Genomic DNA, 19,605 nt, shown 5'->3' with positions numbered 1-19,605 from the left:
AGCACAATGAGTCAGACTCGATTTTGAAGTCTTCTGGTTGAAGTGATAGATCTTTGTAAAGTAATGGACTCGGCTTATTATATTACCCTTTTCTTAAAGCTGAGACAGTTTGGTGCCATTATTTTATTTTCAGTGTGATCCAGTGGCCGTTAGTTTGTCGGTGAGTTTGTCCCCTGTGCTTATAGTTTAAAATGTAAGAGTAGCTCATTTACAAAATAGAAGGTGTCCCACCAATTGAAACTGTTGATTTTAAGGCTGAGGGGATAGTTCAGTCAGTAAAACACTTACGTTGCAAACATGAGGACCTATGTTCATCCCCAGTACCCATGTTATTGTGGTAGCCTGCAGTCTCAAAGCTGGAGGGCAAAGGTAGGTGTATCCTTAGGGTTTGCTGACTGTGCAGCTTAGCCTGTTTGCCACAGTCCAGGCCAGTGAGAGACCCCACAGGAAAAACAAAAGGTGGGTGGAGCCAATGGAATGACACCAAAGGGTGTCCTCCAACCTCCCCACACACATGCACACAAGTGTGCATACTGACACACACAAAACTAACAACAAAACAAACATTTGCATCTAGTTTTTGCCTCAATTGTTCTCTTTGTCTTTTGGGACATATTGTGCCTCCTTACCTCACTGGGACATGCTGTGAGGATGAAGTGCTTTCGGCATTGTTGTATGAGCCCTTGTCAGTTGTAGCCTGGAAGCTACGATAAATAGCATGATCACATACAAGGCTGTAGAAGGTTGAAATAAAGGTTATGTGTTGGGACAACATAACCATGACCCCCAGGCCTATGATTGTATTTGGAAACAATGCCACTTAAACTTAAAATTCAAGTACCTTCTTATCTGTTGATTTTGCTGTCATTGTTGAGAAAACTAGCCACCATGCTTATTTCGTATCTCACTATGTAACTTTCATGTACCTTATTTAGTTAGCACAAAAACTCAACTTGTAATATCTGCATTTTTTGTAGTTGCAAAAACCCAGGTTCTGAAACAGTAAGTCACTTCTCTCAGGTCTTGTGGCTCAAAAAGGGTAGATTCCAAAATTAACATGTGTGCTAACTACCCATCTTGTTGTTCCCACCATAAACTCAATATTTATGCTTTCTTCATGGCCATAATTGGCTCATTTTACCCTTATATAGTGATGCAAACCTTGTTATCACCTCCCGTTCTATTTATTTGAGATTTGATTATGTACTGAAGGACACTGTGGCTTAACTTTTCTTAATGACATGGTAAGCCCTCTTCAGACGTATCTGTCACCCATGATCCTATGGAGGTCCCAGGAGGCAGGCAGCAATACTTGTAGATCCCGCCTGGCTCCAAGTGCTGCCTATAGTGAGACTGCCGGGTGCAGCTGGAAAGTGATCTATAGCTTTCATTGTTTGCATAATTCCTTTCTTAGTGGAAGTAGCCACCAGTACCCTCTGGATGGTTCCTCCTTGTAAAGCATCTCCCCAAGTAAAAGGAGGCTCACATCCTACATAAAAAATTAAAAGAGTTGATGTCCACCATGGTACAGTGAGGTGCATGCCAGGACCCCCAAGAACGTGAGGGTTTGTAAAGGCCATTCTCTCTGTAGGCCTGCACTAAAGCAGCGGGCTCTTTGCAGTAGCTTCAGGGAAGAATGCCTTGGTCAGCAATGCACCATCCACCTCATGCCTCAGCCACCAGCCCAGCTCCGTTCCCTGGGTCCCCCTTCTCACTGTTAGAGCCATGCACCTCCTTAGCTCAGCACCCAATTCTGTGATCTAATTTGAGATTACTCATTTTATTAGTTAAGCTACATGACGTCTCACATGCTTTTGTTGCAAGCTTTCAAATTTCTAGTTTTCTTTCTCCCAGTAAATGTGGTTTTGGCTTTGGTTTTGGTTTTATGGTTGAGTAATGGCAGCATTTCATCACTCTGCTCCCTCCACTGTCACCCATTCATTGGGACACTCCTAGTGCTGTGCTTAGCATTGGCCCACTTGCAGGCATTTGCTCATTTAGTCACTCATAAACAATTTTTTGCTTGGTACAGGGGATGTAACACTGAACAAATGCAGGCGAGCTGTCTGTGATGATGATGGATGGGTAGGAGTTGACAAGCTGATTAGGTGCTATGAAAGGTCATATGATCTAGGTGGCTAGTACCAAGACAGGCAGATTAGGAGGCTCTTCTAGGACGAGACATTGGATTTGATGTCTGAAGCAGAAACGAGTTAAGTCTATGGAATACACACCCAAGTATCAGTACAGTTACAGCACAGTCTCTCTCTCTCTCTCTCTCTCTCTCTCTCTCTCTCTCTCTCTCTCTCTCTCTCTCTCACACACACACACACACACACACCCCTCTTTCGGTGTGAGGAATCGTATGGGGACATGGTAGGACTTAGGGGTGGTGCTCTGACATTGCCTTGGAGAATCAAGGAAGACATCCATCCTTGGGGAGTAGAAATAAAATACCATCAGTATTAACATGTAAAAGTTATGTAAAGGGAAGGAGACAGCACACATAGGAAGTTCTGGAAGGATCCTGTATTGCTACACATGCAGGCTAACAAATGGAAGGATAAAGGTGCAGAGAAACATGGCATGGTTTCTTGAGTCAAGATAACGTAACACCTTGCCTTTGAACATAGTCCTTGCTTACCACTCTGTCTCAGTTGCCCTGGTGCAGAGACATCCCACCAAGTTCAGGAAGGGAACACTGCTTTGCAGTCAAACTGAAGTGTGCGCGCACACATACACACACACACACACACACAATGTCAGATTGTGACGTGCACGTGCACATTACATCAGACAGTCTGTCTGGAGAGCACACACACATAATGTCAGATTGTGAGTGCACACACACATAATGTCAGATTGTGAGTGCACACACACATAATGTCAGATTGTGAGTGCACACACACATAATGTCAGATTGTGAGTGCACACACACAATGTCAGATTGTGAGTGTACACAGATAATGTCAGATTGTGAGTGCACACACACATAATGTCAGATTGTGAGTGTACACAGATAATGTCAGATTGTGAGTGCACACACACATAATGTCAGATTGTGAGTGAACACACACACATGGTCAGATTGTGAGTGAACACACACATGGTCAGATTGTGAGTGAACACACATAATGTCAGATTGTGAGTGCACACATATAAAGTCAGATTGTGAGTGCACACACACATAATGTCAGATTGTGAGTGCACACATATAAGGTCAGATTGTGAGTACACACACACATGGTCAGATTGTGAGTGAACACGTGTGGCCTCCAGGATCAAATCAGTAGACTCTAAGTGGAAACTGAATGAGCCTGGACGTCAGGAAACTTCCTCTCTGGAGTCCTTTTATGTCTGCACTGCCTTCCCCCTTCTTTGATGTTGAGCTTCCTGGAGGTGACGAGGACTCCCGCTTTGTGAACTTCTTCAGATCTCGGAAACTCTCCTTGCCCTCTCTCCTGTCTGACTTTCATTGGCTTCAGTCAAGGCACTTCAATAAAAGGACACCTCAAAGAGCCTGAGCCTCACAAAAATGTAAATCTGAGACCAGTGTTTTCTCTTCGTTTTTCCTCAGCCTCCCCCAGGTGGGTGTGGTAATCAGTGAGCACCAGAAGGAAATGCTTCCCTGAAGCTGTCTGTAGGTCTATCTGATAGCCTCCGGGTGAAGCGATGGACTTTCTTCTGTCCCTCCAGCCAATGACATGTTTGTCTGTTAGCTATACAAAAAAAGACAGTTTTGAGTCATCAATGTGTTATGTTGCAACATTAACAGCGTAATGATAAAGAAAAGACCGATAATACATCATTGCTGTCGATAGTATTGAGTGGAATTCTCCCAGTAACCTGATTTTCATACCCACTATTTATTGTTCTAATACAGGATGAAGAGGAAGAAATCAAACAAGAAATTAACATGTTGAAGAAATATTCTCATCACAGGAACATTGCAACATACTACGGTGCTTTCATCAAGAAGAACCCCCCAGGCATGGATGACCAACTATGGGTATGTAGCACTATGCAAACATGCATTTCTCTTATCCCCTGACAAGATTTGATGGAGTGACTTTACATTTGAAATACTTAGCCTGTGATTTTCATAACATTGTATTTCCAAGATTTCTTCCCTTCTTTTCATTATCTCTAAATCTTTCTTCTATTTCTTTTTAAAAATAAATTTACTCATTTAATTGGTGCCCATGTACATGTGTTTCTGCATGAACACATATATGTACAGACATGGTGAGGTCAGAGGTCACATCAGGTACCTTCCTCTGTTAGTTTCCACCTTGTTTGCTGTTCTTGCTGTTGTTTTTAAACAAGGTATCCCCCTGTATCTGGAGCTCACTGGTTTAACTATACTGGCTGGCCAGGGAGCTTGTGAGATCTACCTGTCTGCTCACTACCCCAGGGCTGGGCCTAACAGGCAAAACCACTACATGCCCAATTTTTTTCCATGCAGGTACTGACATCTGAGCTCAGATCCCCACGCATGTGTGGCAAGCACTGAGCAGTGGTCTCAGTACCCTTTCTTATCTATATTAGTATGGGTCATGCCCAAAGCTGCTTGCTAATTCCCACTTCCTCCTCATCTATGGACAATCTTTTATTGCATTTGTATATGAATTACATGCCATTCTCATTCCCTGAGATAGGTATCATCAATCTCATTTCTTACATGATGCAACTAAGATTTGCAGAGAGGATAATCAGTTGCCCCAGGGTCTGTGTGGTAGAATTGAAGCAAGCTCTAACTGAACTCTGGGCAATTGATATCCTTGCAGGACCTCAAGCAAAGGTGCTTTGCCTCGCCTGAGCCCCCTGTCCTTGCAGCTTTGAGCCCCAGCCCTTTGAGAGAGCTCTGAGTCTCTGCTCCACCGATGGCAGTTGACAGCCACCTCACCCTCTTGTGTGTTCAGCGCACACTGTCTTGCTTGACATTTGTGATCTCCAAACTAGGACTTGTTATTCACTTGGTCCTTCAGTGAATACAGTGCCATCTTGTTCGGTGACATAAAAAGAATCTCCCTCTTTTGCCAACCTTATTAATCATCCTCAGTGTGGCCCATTCAGTGGAAGGTGACCACTGGTCTGCTTCTCTTATCTCTTAGGTCTTCACTTCTCTCATGTGATGCTGTTGGGTTGATGACTCTGAAAATTAATGCCTTGCTCATCTTCCGGGCTCTAGTCAGTGTATGCCACACAAACCCCCCTGAGTGGGTGTCTACCAAATGCCAAGGGCTGTGACAAAGTGTGTGGCTCTGGTGATGGGCATTTCATGGACATTTCTCCAGGCTCAGTTGGATGGAAGTTACTCTGCTGATGTGTATGGCATTTGAAATCCAACCGAGATGACAAAAACAGTATCTAGTGTATGCTCATCCTGACGAGAAAAAGTGATGACGTCAGCTCAGACATCAACAAGATTTCATTCCATGTGATACTGAATATTCAGCGTGTAGAGGGGAAAAGGTCTGCTGGGAAATTTCCCCATAGGGTCCATCTCCAAATTTAACACAAACGAACATTATAGTGCAAGTAAAGTATGATGCCAGTGACTTCATATAGCAAGTGGTTTCAGGAAATCGTTATATTCAAGTTAATTATAGTCTCTACATGTGCAGTAATATGAAGGTTAAAAAATAAATAGAAGAAAATACATGTGAATGCCCTCTCTGAGACATGACAAAGAGACAAGCTACAAATCAAACCTTGATGCACTTGATTATATAACTTAAAAGTTATTACTAAAAATAAAATAGAGATGTAAGTCACTAACTTAGGAAAATATCCATTTCGTGTATAATGAGCAGAGCATAACAGCCTTTGGATATGAAGGATTTATACAAATCAACTGAGTTAAAGTAGGAAACTACTACTTAATGTTCTAACTGCTGCTTTTGCATTAAGAATCAATTACCAATAAAGATATTTTATCATGTTACTCCTGAGGATAATGTAAACTCAGAGACCCCAACAAGAATTCAGTGCAGTTTTTCACCTACAAGATTAGCAGATAGTTTTCAGTGCCTACCATTCATACCATGGGGGAAGTCCATAGCCTGTCATCCAGGGCAGGGCCTAGACCCTCCCCCAAGAGTCCAGGGTGAGAGTGCATCTCCCATTGTTGGATGGGAGCCCAAAGTCCATTTGTATACCCGTGATAAATACTGATCTACTTACCCAAGGCTCAATAGATTACCTAGGCCTCCTCACTGACACTCACATTCATGGGGTCTTGATCAGTCCCATGCTGGATTCACAGGCATCAGTCTGGCATTCAAGAGCTAACCCTTGTCAGGTCAGCTGTTTCTGGGGGTTAAACCAGCCCAGTCTTAACCCCTTTGCTCATCAGTCCTCCCTCTCTGTCACTGGATTTCTTGAGTTCAGCTCAGTGTTTAGCTGTGGGAGTCTGCTTCCATCAGCCATTGAATGAAGGTTCTGTTTCCCAGACTCTCTGGCCATGGGATTGTAGGCTGGCACTCCCCAGATCTATGTCTAAAATCCATATATGAGAGAGTACATGCCATGTTTCTCTTCTTGTGACTGGGTTACCTCACTCAGGATGGTTTCTTCTAGTGTCATCCATTTGCCTGCAAATCTCAGGATTCCATTGTTTTTATCTGCTGAATAGTACTCCATTGTGTAAATGTACCACATTTTCTCTATCCACTCTTCGGTTAAGGGGCATCTAGGTTGCTTCCAAGTTCTGGCTATTACAAATAATGCTGCTATGAACATAGTGGAACAGACACCCTTGTTATATGAATGGTTATCTTTTGAATATATGCCTAAGAGTGGAGTTGCTGGGTCTTGTGGTAGGTTTATTCCTTTTCTGAGGAATCTCCATACTGATTTCCAAAGTGGCTGTACAAGTTGGCACTCCCACCAGAAGTGGAGGAGTGTTCCCCTTTCACCACAACCTCTCCAGCAAAAATTGTTGTTGGTGTTTTTGATTTTAGCCATTCTGACAGGAGTAAGATGGTATCTCAGAGTTGTTTTGATTTGCATTTCCCTGATGGCTAGGGATGTTGAGCACTTTCTCAAGTATCTCTCAGCCATTTTAGACTCCTCTATTGAGAATTCTCTATGTAGTTCTGTAGCCCACTTTTTAATTGGATCCTTTGGTGTTTTGGAGACTTGCTTCTTGAGTTCTTTGTAAATTTTGGAGATCAGCCCTCTGTCAGATGTGGGGTTAGTGAATATCTTTTCCCATTCTATAGGCTGTCTTTTTGTCTTGCTGACTGTGTCCTTTGCCTTACAGAAGCTTCTCAGTTTCAGGAGGTCCCATTTATTAATTGCTGACCTCACTGTCTGTGCTGCTGGTGTTATGTTCAGGAAGCTGTCTCCTGTACCAATTCGTTCAAGGGTACCACTCATTTCTTCTAAGAGGTTCAGTGTGGCTGGATTTATTTATGTTGAGGTCTTTGATCCATTTGGACTTAAGTTTTGTGCATGGCCATAGACATGGATCTATCCACATTCTTCTACATGCCAGCATCCAGTTATGCCAGCGCCATTTGTTAAAGATGCTTTATTTTTTCCATTGTATATTTTTAGCTTCTTTGTCGAAGATCAGATTTTCATACATGTATGGGCTAATATCAGGGTGTTCAATTCAATTCCGTTGGTCTACCTGTCTATTTTTGTGCCAATACCAAACTGTTTTCAGGACTACAGCTCTATAATAGAGCTTATCATGTCTTTCTTAAAGGTTATAAATGAATATATTATCTCCACTTTTATAAGAAAGAAAAACTATATGTTTATACATATGTTGACAAGGTTGAAATCTGTGGGCTAAACACATAATAATGATGAGAACATTTACTTTGGGGATCACTTCAATCTTTTCATTTTAAATTTAATTTAATTTTAGAGACAAGGTCTCTCTACATACCTTTGGCTGCTCTGGACCTCACTCTGTAGACCATGCTGGACTCAAACTCAAGAGATCCACCAGCCTATGCCTCCTGATGGCTGGGATTAATGACATACACTACCATGTCCAGTTTTTTATTTTAAACTTCATTATTTAAAAAGTAGAAAATTAAAATAATATTACACACCCAAATTAACCAGACCCCAAAAACTCTATAACTTGGTGAACTTCTATACATTTAAAGGAGCCACTGGAGATGGGAGCTATGTAACTTCAAATTGGATTTTATATTTTCTCTATTGAAAGTATATATCCACCACCAAATCAAAATATCCATGATACAGTTATAACTAGAAAAACAATTAGCTTAATATTCTCCTTCTTGACTCATGGCCCTCCTCATTTAGTCTTTCCTCATCCCATAATATTTAGCCTTTCTTGTTCTGTTCTACATGGTGTCCTGTACATTGGTTAACATGCACACATATATTATTGGATAGGTTCCATATTTGAGGGACAGCATATAGTATTTTTCTTCCTGAGGCTGGATAATTCATTGAGTATTACTCATTCTAAATTCACCCTTTTTTGAGACATAATTGTCTTCCATGCTCGCTTCTCCTCGAGTTTCTCTCCCATGTGTGGTATGTCCTTTTCTGCTGTTCTTCTTTTACTGCTTTTCCTGGGGCCACCCTAGCTTCTCACAATGGCAGACAGGGCAGGGGTTGTGCCTTTGTGTCTTTGTTTCCTCTTCAGCTTTTGGAAGGTACTGGGCAATCTGAGCTGAAGGCAGCATTTATTTGTGGGTGGAAACAGCATCCCTGGCACAAGCCTTGTTGCTGGATGATTTCTGAGCAATGCTTCCTGAGGGCCTAGGAGCTCAGTGGAATACAAAGAGGCGACATGCCCTGGAATGACTTCGTGTCTCAAAGAACCCGGCAGAGTCGGGAATCCACCATTTAGTGTTGTCCTGTATTGCTGTGAGCTACAACAGATGACTCTTGGAGAATGGCACTCTTCCAGTTTATTGCCAGACTCTGGGGGTACCCCTGTGCTCCCTTGTAGCTTTGCTACTCCAGAAAGAACCACTAGCCCTCTCACAGCCCCCCTGCTTGTGGTGGAATCCACTGCCTTGTGCAAGAACTCTGTCGTGACGCCCTCTGTCGGTTCTACCAGGGTTCATCTGGCAAACTTTGGTATGTTGATGAGGGTGTGGGGCAACGGGAATGCTTGCACACTGCTAGCGGGATTGTCGGTCAGTGCAGCCATTGTGGAAAACCCTATGGAGGAATCATCCAGCAGTTCAGTTCTGTGTTTATTTGGAAGAAATGGCATCACAGCCATTGCGGAAAACCCTATGGAGGAATCATCCAACAGTTCAGTTCTGTGTTTGTTTGGAAGAAATGGCATTGTTCCATCCAAGAGGCACCTGCACACCCTTGTTCCTTTACTGAAAGTATACACAATACAGGAGGAGTTCTGGCAATTTTATGCAGTCTGTGGTCAGGGCTATAATGCCAATTAGACATAAAAATGTAGTTCTTTTTTGTGAGAGGGAGTGGATCAGGTCATTGATTATCTTGGATTGGGGCAAGTTCTTACAGATCATCCACTGAGAATAGCAGAGAGGTAATCTAGCAGACTTAACTCATTTTCACTCTTTTCTAGCACCTAGATTTTATTTGTATCTTTTAAAAACAGCTGCCACGTGTGTATTGCATGCCAGGCGTTGGACTGGTGGCTGAAACAATCCCTTTCCAAATTGATATATAATTCACGGATATAAAATTTATATTTTAAAAATATACTTTATTATTCTTTTAGATTAACTTAGCAAAACTAATTGTGTATTAGGTTTCGCTGCGACATTTTCAAACACAATTAGTTTTGTTGCTCTTCCCTCTCCTTTCCTCCATTTCTGCCTACTCCTCCCACTCCGGTAGACTCTTTCGGTTTTCCCGTCAGTCACGCATGTTCTGCTCCCTGCACCCTGCCTCCTCAACACCTCTTTTTGTTCAAAAAGTCAGTTAGCTTCACGGGAGCCCAGCAGGAGAGTGACGGTGAAATTTCCTTCCAGCTGCAAAAAAAAGTTAATCTAAAAGAATGATAAAAATTTTTATGTGCTAATTAATACATACATGTGTTATATACAATACATTATATCATGTAGTATATGCATGCATATCTAGGTGCATATGTTATGTATTATGTGCTTATATTATCTATGGTAATTATATATTTGTGTGTATCATGTATTATACATGTATGTTATCTGTGGTGGTTTTGTGTGTGTGTGTGTGTGTGTGTGTGTGTGTGTGTCCACCTGTGCTTTTTCGGAACATCTTCAGTTGATCTCAGGTTGGCATTTGAGGAAAGTAGCAAAACTTCTGTATACACTGGAGGTTGCAGCTTGACTTTGGAATTGAGTTGCTGCTTGCTGGTTCTCCTCCTGGCCAATTGCTCTTCCCATGGAGATGGCTATGGTTTTTGAGAGTCAAGAGCCTGGATGTATATATTTTAACTTCCTTGTTCCTCAATCATTCTTTCATTGAACATGTACACACATATATACACAACGAGTTGCAAGATACATTTCTAAGTATTTCTGATAATTAGTGGATAAAAGGCCTTAAAGGCTACACTTTAATTCAGCTTACATCCTTGCTGCAGCTCATAAACAATAGACATGATGAATAAGGCAGTTGCAAAAGATGCTAAGAAGCTCATGAGTGCCCGATAAAAGCATGAGAAAGTTAGTTGGGGCTGCAGATAAAGGCTGTGGCATTCCATGGGCTGAATTTTTAGAAAGCCCCCAATTTACATCTTAAAATCCTACCAAGACCACCACCCACACATGATTATATTAGGAGGTAAGACTTGTTTGCAGTGCTGGGAATCAAACCTGAGGCCTTGTACTTGTTAGACAAGCCCTCTACCACTGAGCCATACTTCCAGCCTATCAGAGGCTAAGGTTTGGGGGCAAGTGATTAGGTCATGAGCATAGAGCCCATCTAGCTTATGGTACATGGTGCTTTGTTAGAAGAGTGTCAATTTAATGTATGGTGGTGAATAGAGTTGTCAGGATAAGCCCTGCTGTGGTTAACTTGAGGAAAGGCATTGCAGGCCTTCTGTTTCTTGGGAACAGTGATGAGTCACTGTAACTGGGAGAAAGGAGGAGGCAGAAATGCAGGAGAGACCAGAGACCAGATCCTCCACTGCCTCGTTTGCCGTTGGCAAGACCTCAGCTTTTATTTCACCTGCAGGTGGGGGGCCTTTGCATAGTTCTCAGGATGAATTGGAAATGATGCTCAAAACGGAGCGGTCACATTGGTTGCTGGATTGAGAGCAGCCTGGAAGGAGAAAGGAGTCAGAGTAGACACAGGCAGGCCAGTTAGGAGGCTGTTCTCTTGAATGTTCTGATTACATTTCCATTGCTGTGATAAACACTGGTCTAAAAGCAGCCTGGGGGAAGGCTTACAGGTTCCAGTCCATCCAGGAGACCTAAGCACACTCAAGGCAGGTCCTGCAAGAGGAATTGAAGCACAGGCTGTGGAGAAACACTAATTACTAACCTGTTCCCAAGTTCACTTCCAATCCCTTTCTTACCAGTCGTGGTTGATTTGCCTAAGGGATGGCCCTGCCCATGGCCAGCTTCATCTTCCTACATCCCTTTGGCAATCAAGAAAATACATCATAGGCATGCAACAAGCCAGTCTGATGGAGGCTGCTTCTCAGATGAGGTCCCTCTTCCCAGGTGTGTTGAGTTGACAACCAGGGCTAGCCACCACAGGAAGCTAGCCCCTTCCTTGAACTTGGTAAAAGTAGAAGTAACCACATGTGCCCCAGGAGGACAGTGAGAGTTCTGACCACTCCATTAGCAATCTCTCTCTGTCACTAAGCATAAGGTCAGGCTAGGAAAGCTATCCTAAGGCAAGAGCATAGTTTATTTTTATAATTGCTCTTCCATGTGATAAAAACTGAGGAGGAATTGGGTGTCAGTCTAGAAACATAACAGGAATTTAATAGTAGCTCGTAATAGTGATTGAAATTTGGTTACAAAATATAATAGTGCATACATATTCCAGGACCTCTGCCTTGCTAAGTTTTGGTTATTATATATTAACAAGCACAGTGGTTTACAATATTTCCCTCCTACTTACCATTATGCCAAGTTCTGTTACCATATCATAATATTAATACTGTTGTATTATTTAATTAAATATTTATAGCTAATTGAAAAATTAGATATTATTATCACCATCTTGCAAATGAAGAAATTAGACTCAGATAAATTAAGAAGTTTGTTCAAGGTCTCAAAGTTTATCAGTAATGAAACCAATAAACCAGTCACTTGGGATATGTGACATCAGTATCAGGTCCTTAAACTTGGTGTTTTGCCCTTTTGGGTCATGAAACAATGGTTCTGGTTGGTGTTCTGGATAGGGCTGAGCTTTCTGTTTCAGTAAGCTCATTTCAAAACTGGGCCATGGTGGTGCTGGGAGGCAGAGTCAGTGAGACTGCTGTGAATCAAGGCAGTCAGGGCTACAGAGTGAGACATTGTCTAAAATAATAAATAAAGTTTTGACTTCACCTTTGATCTTTATTCCTCAGTTTCTCCAGTATTCAAAAAGAAGAATAAGACCTCTCAGCTATTAAAAAGGCTGTTGTGAAGCATAAGAAATAGATTTCTGGAAAAGCACACTAAGCCTTTGGGGGAATGATTTATCAAATAATCACAAAGGTCAAGCATAGTTGATTCTCCAGACTATTGGCATTTTTGCAAGGATCACGGTAGTATAAAAATATGTTTTATAGAGACATAGACCAAACAGCCAAGAGTAACACTTTCTAATATGTGTTGCCTGAGATCAGCATGATTGCATGAAATATTCTTCAAATACTTCTTTGACTCTGGCTGTGGTTCAGAGATCTGCAATATGTGTCTCACCAGGTGACAAGTGTGTTGTTGCAGGCTTCTGATTGAATTGTAATCTGTGGGAATTCTATCAGGCCTATTGTAGAGATAAACTCTTGCTTGGTATCAGCCCCATAGAAACACAACCACTTCTGATAATGGCCAAGTAATTCTCCTTTATCACTGCTAGGGCCTGATCCGGAAATCAAAAAAGGGAGCGCTTTCAATAAAGATTCTCATCTCTGGGAGTCAGTGGTGCTGTGTCGCACAGCGTCACCATCTCATCTCTCTGTCCCACATCCCAGGCCTGCCAGGCTCTCTGTGTTTGCTGTAAGCCACTCTGATTCCAGAGGGAGGGAAAGGTGCTGCCTGTGGAATGGACTGTTTTCCCAACAGTAGCAGCATGAAATCACACCCATTTTGCTGTCCTTTTGATACTGTTACAACACTCACAGGTCCAGGTATCTCATGAGAGAAGGTAAGTTTCTAATTAACTTCTGAAAGGTAGATGGTCTAGCATAATGACAGATGATTGGACTTAAACAGCAAAATTAGCATCTCACAGGATTGCAGTGATGGATTTGTAGAGCAGGAAGTTAAGATGTTGGGTCCTAGGACTGGGGGATGGCTCAGTGGCTAGGAGTGCTCTCTGCCCAAGTGTGAGGAACTCAGTTCAGATCATAGCACTAAAGCAGAACCCAGGTATGCTAGAGTGCTTGCCTAGAGTGTCAGGGCTGCAGGAGATGGAGATGGGAGGACCCCCGAAGCTTGCTGCTTGCCAGGCTAGATCACATTCCGTGAGAGGTCCTACTTCGGGCGACAAGACGGTGGAAAGTGACAGAGCAGAACACCTTCACCATCACACAGGAACACGCTCTCTTGCACGCATGTGCATATAGCAAATGCATACAGGTTAAATTGTATATATTTGAGGACCTTTCTAGTGGTTGGATTCAAGCTGGCCTGATTATCCATGGATCTGAGTTCTAGCCTCAGGAGAAGCAGGGTCTCTAACATTTAGTTTCTGTTTTATAAAAGGCTAATTGGACCAGGTCTGTGTGTTTGCAAACTGACAGCCTGGAGGGTAAATATATTTAGTTTGGTCACCATAAGGTAGTGATATTTTAATTAAGTCAATATTAGAAAAATTGAACAGATTCATATGGAAGTCTGGATTCCTTGTGAAGTTTTGAAAATAGCCAAATGATCTAGAAATATTGATCATGAAATCCCGAATAGTAGCAATATGTGGGAGCAGTGTGCCAGCTGCCCAGAATCCATAAGTGTTGCTCCAGCCTGCACCAGAGGTCCTGGCTCCTGTTTGCTTGGGCTCCATTCAACTCCATACCTTGCATTCACTACCCACCCCTGTGTGAGATCATCATAGAGTAAGATGTTGTAATTATTGAATCCATGATGTCATTTAACTACCTGTGCTCAGGTTGGCCCCAATACCTAACCCTAAATTGTTATATTTTCAATTTATATTGCTACTGTATTGTAGCAGAAACCACACCCAATTCAATTTGGGTTGTTTTACTATTAATTCCTAAAATAGGACATCAATATCACAGCCTCATCCCTGCATAGCTCAGGGGATACCATAGAAGAGGAGATGGGAAGTTTTGAGCCAAAGTTGGGGAGAGAGGCTTTGAAACAGTGTGCTGGACCCTGCAAGACTGTCGCATCATGAACTCACAGCCAGTCAAAGTCCCAGTGTGGATGGGATAGATAAAGCCCCAGTCCCAGCTAGGGAGCTTGGTAGTTGAAGATCTCCTGATAGAGAGAATTAATTTGCTTCAGGAAAATGTCCCTAGATAGGTTGCCCATGCTCTAGTGTATAGTCCTACACTCTTGTGCCTATAGACAACACTGATTGAACTCGGTGGACTATGGTAAGAGGACATGCTGTTGGGAAGGGAACCTAGCAAGGGGAGTGGAGGGAGAGAGGGACGGTGGGTGGGTATATTCACAATACATTTTAGACATGTATGGAATTCTTAAAGAATGAATGAAAAGTCAGATTTCATTGTGAAGTATTGAGGAGCATATTCCCATATGTTTAGCCATGTGGCCCTGAGCCTTTGCAATGAATGGGTCATTAAAAGCTCTTAGTTCTGAGTGTTGAAAATGAGGCTTTCCCTTTTAAAAGCAACTTGTTTTAATCACTGGTTGTTGCTTTTGTGAGAGAGAACTTCCTTTGTAGACATAACAGTCACTGGTCTGGGGAGGCAACTGAATCTCATTACTTGGGGACAGAGTGTTCAAGCCGTGAGACTTTGTAAATATGGAAATCTAAAATGGTCAGAGGAATGGCTTTGGGAAAGTGACTGCTGCCTCCCCATCTTCCATGGAAGTAAAATGTCAGCAAGTGACTCGGGTCACAGTCAAAAGCTGCACCCAATTTAAAAGCCCATGCCGAAGCCCTGAGCTCAGAGCCTGCAGAGCCCTGTCTGTGGCCTGAGGGACTGGCTGACAAGATGGACGTCCAGTCTTTGGTTATCCCAAGGAATTTCATTGAAATTGTTTAAACTTTCACCCTAACAGAAAAATGACTGTGTGTGCCCAAAGCTGGATCGTGAGGCTTCTGCCTCCCTTTTTCGGTTAACTTTGACTAAGGCTCCTACTCACACCATGCTTCTCAAGATCTTCCACTGCCTCGTCTGTCCTGAGCACTGGAAGTCCAGGTTGGGTTGTTCCCTGTTTTGGAGTGGGGAGAACTGAATGTGTCCATCCACATACAGCAGGCGGCTGGCTGCCTCAATCTGCTTTCCACATTATTATTTCCAAGACAGTGTCTGTCTCTAAACCCAGTGCTCACAATTGTGGCAAGGCAGCCCAGCTTGTGGTCTCCCATGATCCACCTATATAACTGTGCCCCAGTGCTCGGGTTATAGTCAATGCAGGCTAGGGTTTACATAGGTGTTGGGTGTTTGAACTAGTGTCTTCTTGCTTGCCTAGCAAGTGCTATTCTTACATACTGAGACATATTCCCAGCCCGACCTTCTGTATTTGTAACCTGTCTAAAACCTTTCTCCTCTCATTCCTAATTTTTTCAGTTTATTTTGAGATGTAGAAGTATACATCATTATTAATTTTATGTGCTTGAGTATATGCGTGCGCAGGTACGTGTTTGTGTGTGTGTAAAGTACCTATGTAGGGGGAGCGTGGTGTGGAGACCAGAAGACAGTTTGAAATATTATTCCACAAGAGCCATCCACCTTACTCTTTGAGACAGAAATCTCTCATAGGCCAAGAGCTTGTTGGTTAGGCTAGACTGGCTGGCCAGCAAGTCTCCATTTCCCCAACACCCTAGCCCGTGAGTTCCAGGGATCGAGCTCAATTCCCCAGGTTTGTGAGGTCAGCCCTTTACAGACTGAGCTGTTGCCCCAGGCTGCATTTCTTCTGTCTTAGACCTTGATGCCCTTGTTCAGATATGTGGAGTGCCTCTGTTAGTGATGATTCCTCCCTACTAAGAGAAACTGTGCAGCAGCTCTTGCATGGCTGCTTGTGAGATGTGACGCTGTCACCCTGACGTTGAGACTCCTGTCTGCTTGGACATGGGTGACCAATGGCCCATGGCCTTGGACTGTAGGCAGACTTGGTTTGCTAAAGATACCAAGTTGCCTCAGGTTATTCAAAATGCCTTTGTTTCTCACAAAGAAGGAGGTTGTCCACAAGCCTTATGGACAAAGTTTGGGCCACTTGGCATCCTTTTATCTTTTCATAACTTATACTTTGAGAAATCTCAAGTCTAAAAGTAAAATCAAGGTGATTTTTGCCCTCAGTACAAGCTCATTTAGAAGAGAACACACAAGGCTGTTGAGGTCAATTTTGTGTTTCTTCACGAAGGCATTTCATAGGGTGAGGTTTAAACTAACCCAGTGAATGAAGCAGCTTTTTCTTACAAAGCTACTGAATTTGGGTTTGGGTCACACTGTCATAAATCATGCAGATGGGGTCTGTGGCTATTCCGAGCCACACAAGATAAAAATACCTCATGGCTCACTGAGGTTTGTAACCTTCAAGGTCACTATGCTGCTTCTTTGTGGGACTGGGAGTTCTTAGAAGTTGCTTCTATACCTTTTCTTCATCACCTCAGCTCCCTGGTTCATCTTTGGGAGAAACACCATCTCCTGGGCCTATTGGAATCCTTCTCTCTGACCTGCCTTTTACCATTGAAAAGAAAGAATCTGCTCACTGCCGTTTATTCTTGTGGGAACTGACTTTCGACATTTGAGAAGAATGGGTTCCTGTCCAGGGACTCTGGGTTAGCACCTACGATATTGAAGTGTCACCTTAAGGCCTTCTTCCTTGTTATAAGAACTTAAAACCAATTAACTACCAAGTGAGTGAATTCGTTAGGGACAAGGGGACCATCTCAGAATTAACCTTCTTGCATTCCTTCAGAAGTCACTGGGGTTGTAAAGAGAAGGTGGCTGTGTTTCATAGTTCTCTTCCAAGACCTGTGCTCTGTGCCTCGTGAAGACTGAAGTCAGGGCTGGCTCCATGCTATAGTCACTCCTGGGAGATGGAGACGGAAGCACAATCCTTAGCCATTGTGTGTGTGTGGGCAGGGGAAGGGGGCACACATGGATGACTTCATACATAAACACACACACACACAGCACAAGTCTCTCTCTGTGTGTGTATGTGTGTGTGTGTGTAGGGGAAGGGGGCACACATGGATGACTTCATACATACACACACACACAACACAAGTCTCTGTGTGTGTGTGCATGTGTGTGTGTGTGTGTGTAGAAAGAGAGAGACCTGTGTGTATTCTGTGTGTGTACATTACAGATTACGATGTAAGAACAAGAGCTTCCCACATGCTCTACAACCCCAATTCTGCTAATGGACAATATTGTATTTCTTAGTAATATAAGACAACTGAAAACAATCTATAGCAATCAACAATGCAAATTGTGGAATGTGTCAGGACTCAGTTCTTAGAAAACAGCTTTTTTTTCACTTAGACAGATACAATTATCCAAGTAATCCAAGCATTTTTTTTATAATATGTTCACATTATACCATGCTCTTTTTAGAATACGTCCTCCAGGCCCCAAGCCAGTCCCCATCTGTCTAGGCACATGTCTCTCCCCACATCCAATTTAGCCTCCTTTACTTCTTCCCGAGTGGTATGAATACTCTTTTAGTATCTGACCCAGTTGTTCAGATGATGTTGATGAGTTTTAAATCTCAGACTTTTTTTTGGCATCCTCTCCTGACACTCCCACTGCTGACATCTTCCAACTAGAGCGATCAATTGTTGGGAGGCAGATTGGCTCCTTGCTTTGTAGCACAAACTTGAGCAACATGACTCGGCACTCTTTGATTAGAAGCTCTAGAAGCATCTCTGCTCGGTGCCTTTATAGCATCTTCCACCCTGTGACATCACCGTGCAAGTGAAGTAGACCTCCAGACACCATCCTGCAAGTCATATGTGTGTTTGTGGACTTTGGTTACTTGTCAGCTTCCCACTCATTAGTGAAGCTATTGTTCACATCAGATCTGTAAGTCCATGCTTTGTGTGTACGCATATTATTAATTTATATGTAGTATATGCATGTGTGTGTTAGGATGTAGAAGCTAGAAGTTAACCTCTGGTGTTTTCCTCAGGAGGTGTCCACACACAGTGTGTGTGTGTGTGTGTGTGTGTGTGTGTGTGTGTGTGTGTGTGTGTGTAGGAACAAGTTGGGGGTCTTTTATTCTACCTAATTAAGTCAACAATTAAATTGGCATGTCTGGCCAGCAAGTTCTAGAGCTCTTCCTGTCTCTGTCTGCCCAGCACTACTATTATAAGTGAATTTATTACACCCAGCTTTACCTGGGTGCTCAGTATAGAACTCAGGTCCTCACTCTTGCATGGAGAACATGTCAGAAACTGACCCATCTTTCTAGTCTGTGATGCTTGTTCATTAAATTTTATCACACTCTGAGTCTTTGGTGGCTAGGGAGTTTACTGTCAACTAGATAGAATCTAGAATCACCCAAGAGAAAATCCTCTGGCCAAGTCTGCAAGGGATTATCTAGACTAGGTTAGCCCCTGGCCATGTTTGTGAGGGATTATCTAGACTAGGTTAGCCCCTGGACATGTTTGTGAAGGATTATATAGACTAGGTTAGCCCTTGGTCAGGTTGTGAGGAATTCTCTTGATTAAGTTAATTGATAAAGGAAGATTTGCCCACTATGGGTGACACCATTCCATGCACTGGAGTCCCAAACTAAACAACAACTCCAATGGAGCATAGGCAGTCCCCTTCCTTGCTTCCTGACTGTAGACACAATGTGACCAGCCACTTCCGTCTTCCAGCCCTTCACCTTTGTCACCATGGCAGGCTGTACCTTTGAACCATGGGGCAAAATAATCTCTTTAAGCTGCTTTTGTCAGAACATTTTGTCACAGCAAGGGGACACGTGACTAAAGCAATGTCTCAGGTCACAAAGCTGCTGAGATGGGAATGGTCCTAACTCTGCTCTGCATACTCAGACTGTGTTTACTATGGAGAAGGCCAAGGTCCATTTCCAAATCAGTAACAGAACTAAGAGAAGGAAAGTCATGGAACGATCTCTGTCTTTATGTTGTTGTTTGTTTGTAAATCACCAAATAGTAAGAGCCCAGCACATTCAGCTCTCCATAAGTGTTGGTGTGTCTCGCTGCGCAGTATAAACTCTTAGCAAACTGTCTTTCAGGGGAGATATTAATGATCCATTTCGTCGTCCTTGTGAGATGTGAAGTTATTGACTTACCTCACTCAGCAGGGCTTGGCATGTTGATCCCTAAGTGGGTTTAGTAAGA

At 42.9% G+C, this 19,605-nt stretch overlaps 1 protein-coding gene across 6 annotated transcripts in view; it reads left to right on the top strand.

Annotated features, from left to right (window-relative positions):
* The window catches only part of Tnik (TRAF2 and NCK interacting kinase), a 386,642-nt gene that overhangs the window by 236,103 nt on the left and 130,934 nt on the right, over positions 1–19,605 (top strand). For all 6 annotated transcript variants that reach the window (XM_040754595.1, XM_040754593.1, XM_040754589.1 and 3 more), the window contains exon 4: positions 3,884–4,009. In XM_040754595.1, the coding sequence (XP_040610529.1) occupies positions 3,884–4,009 (126 nt within the window). The remainder of the gene's footprint in view (positions 1–3,883; positions 4,010–19,605) is intronic.

Source organism: Mesocricetus auratus, unplaced genomic scaffold, assembly GCF_017639785.1.
Source record: "Mesocricetus auratus isolate SY011 unplaced genomic scaffold, BCM_Maur_2.0 Super-Scaffold_100011, whole genome shotgun sequence".
Lineage (NCBI taxonomy): Eukaryota > Metazoa > Chordata > Mammalia > Rodentia > Cricetidae > Mesocricetus > Mesocricetus auratus.
This window is presented reverse-complemented; position numbering and strand designations above follow the sequence as displayed.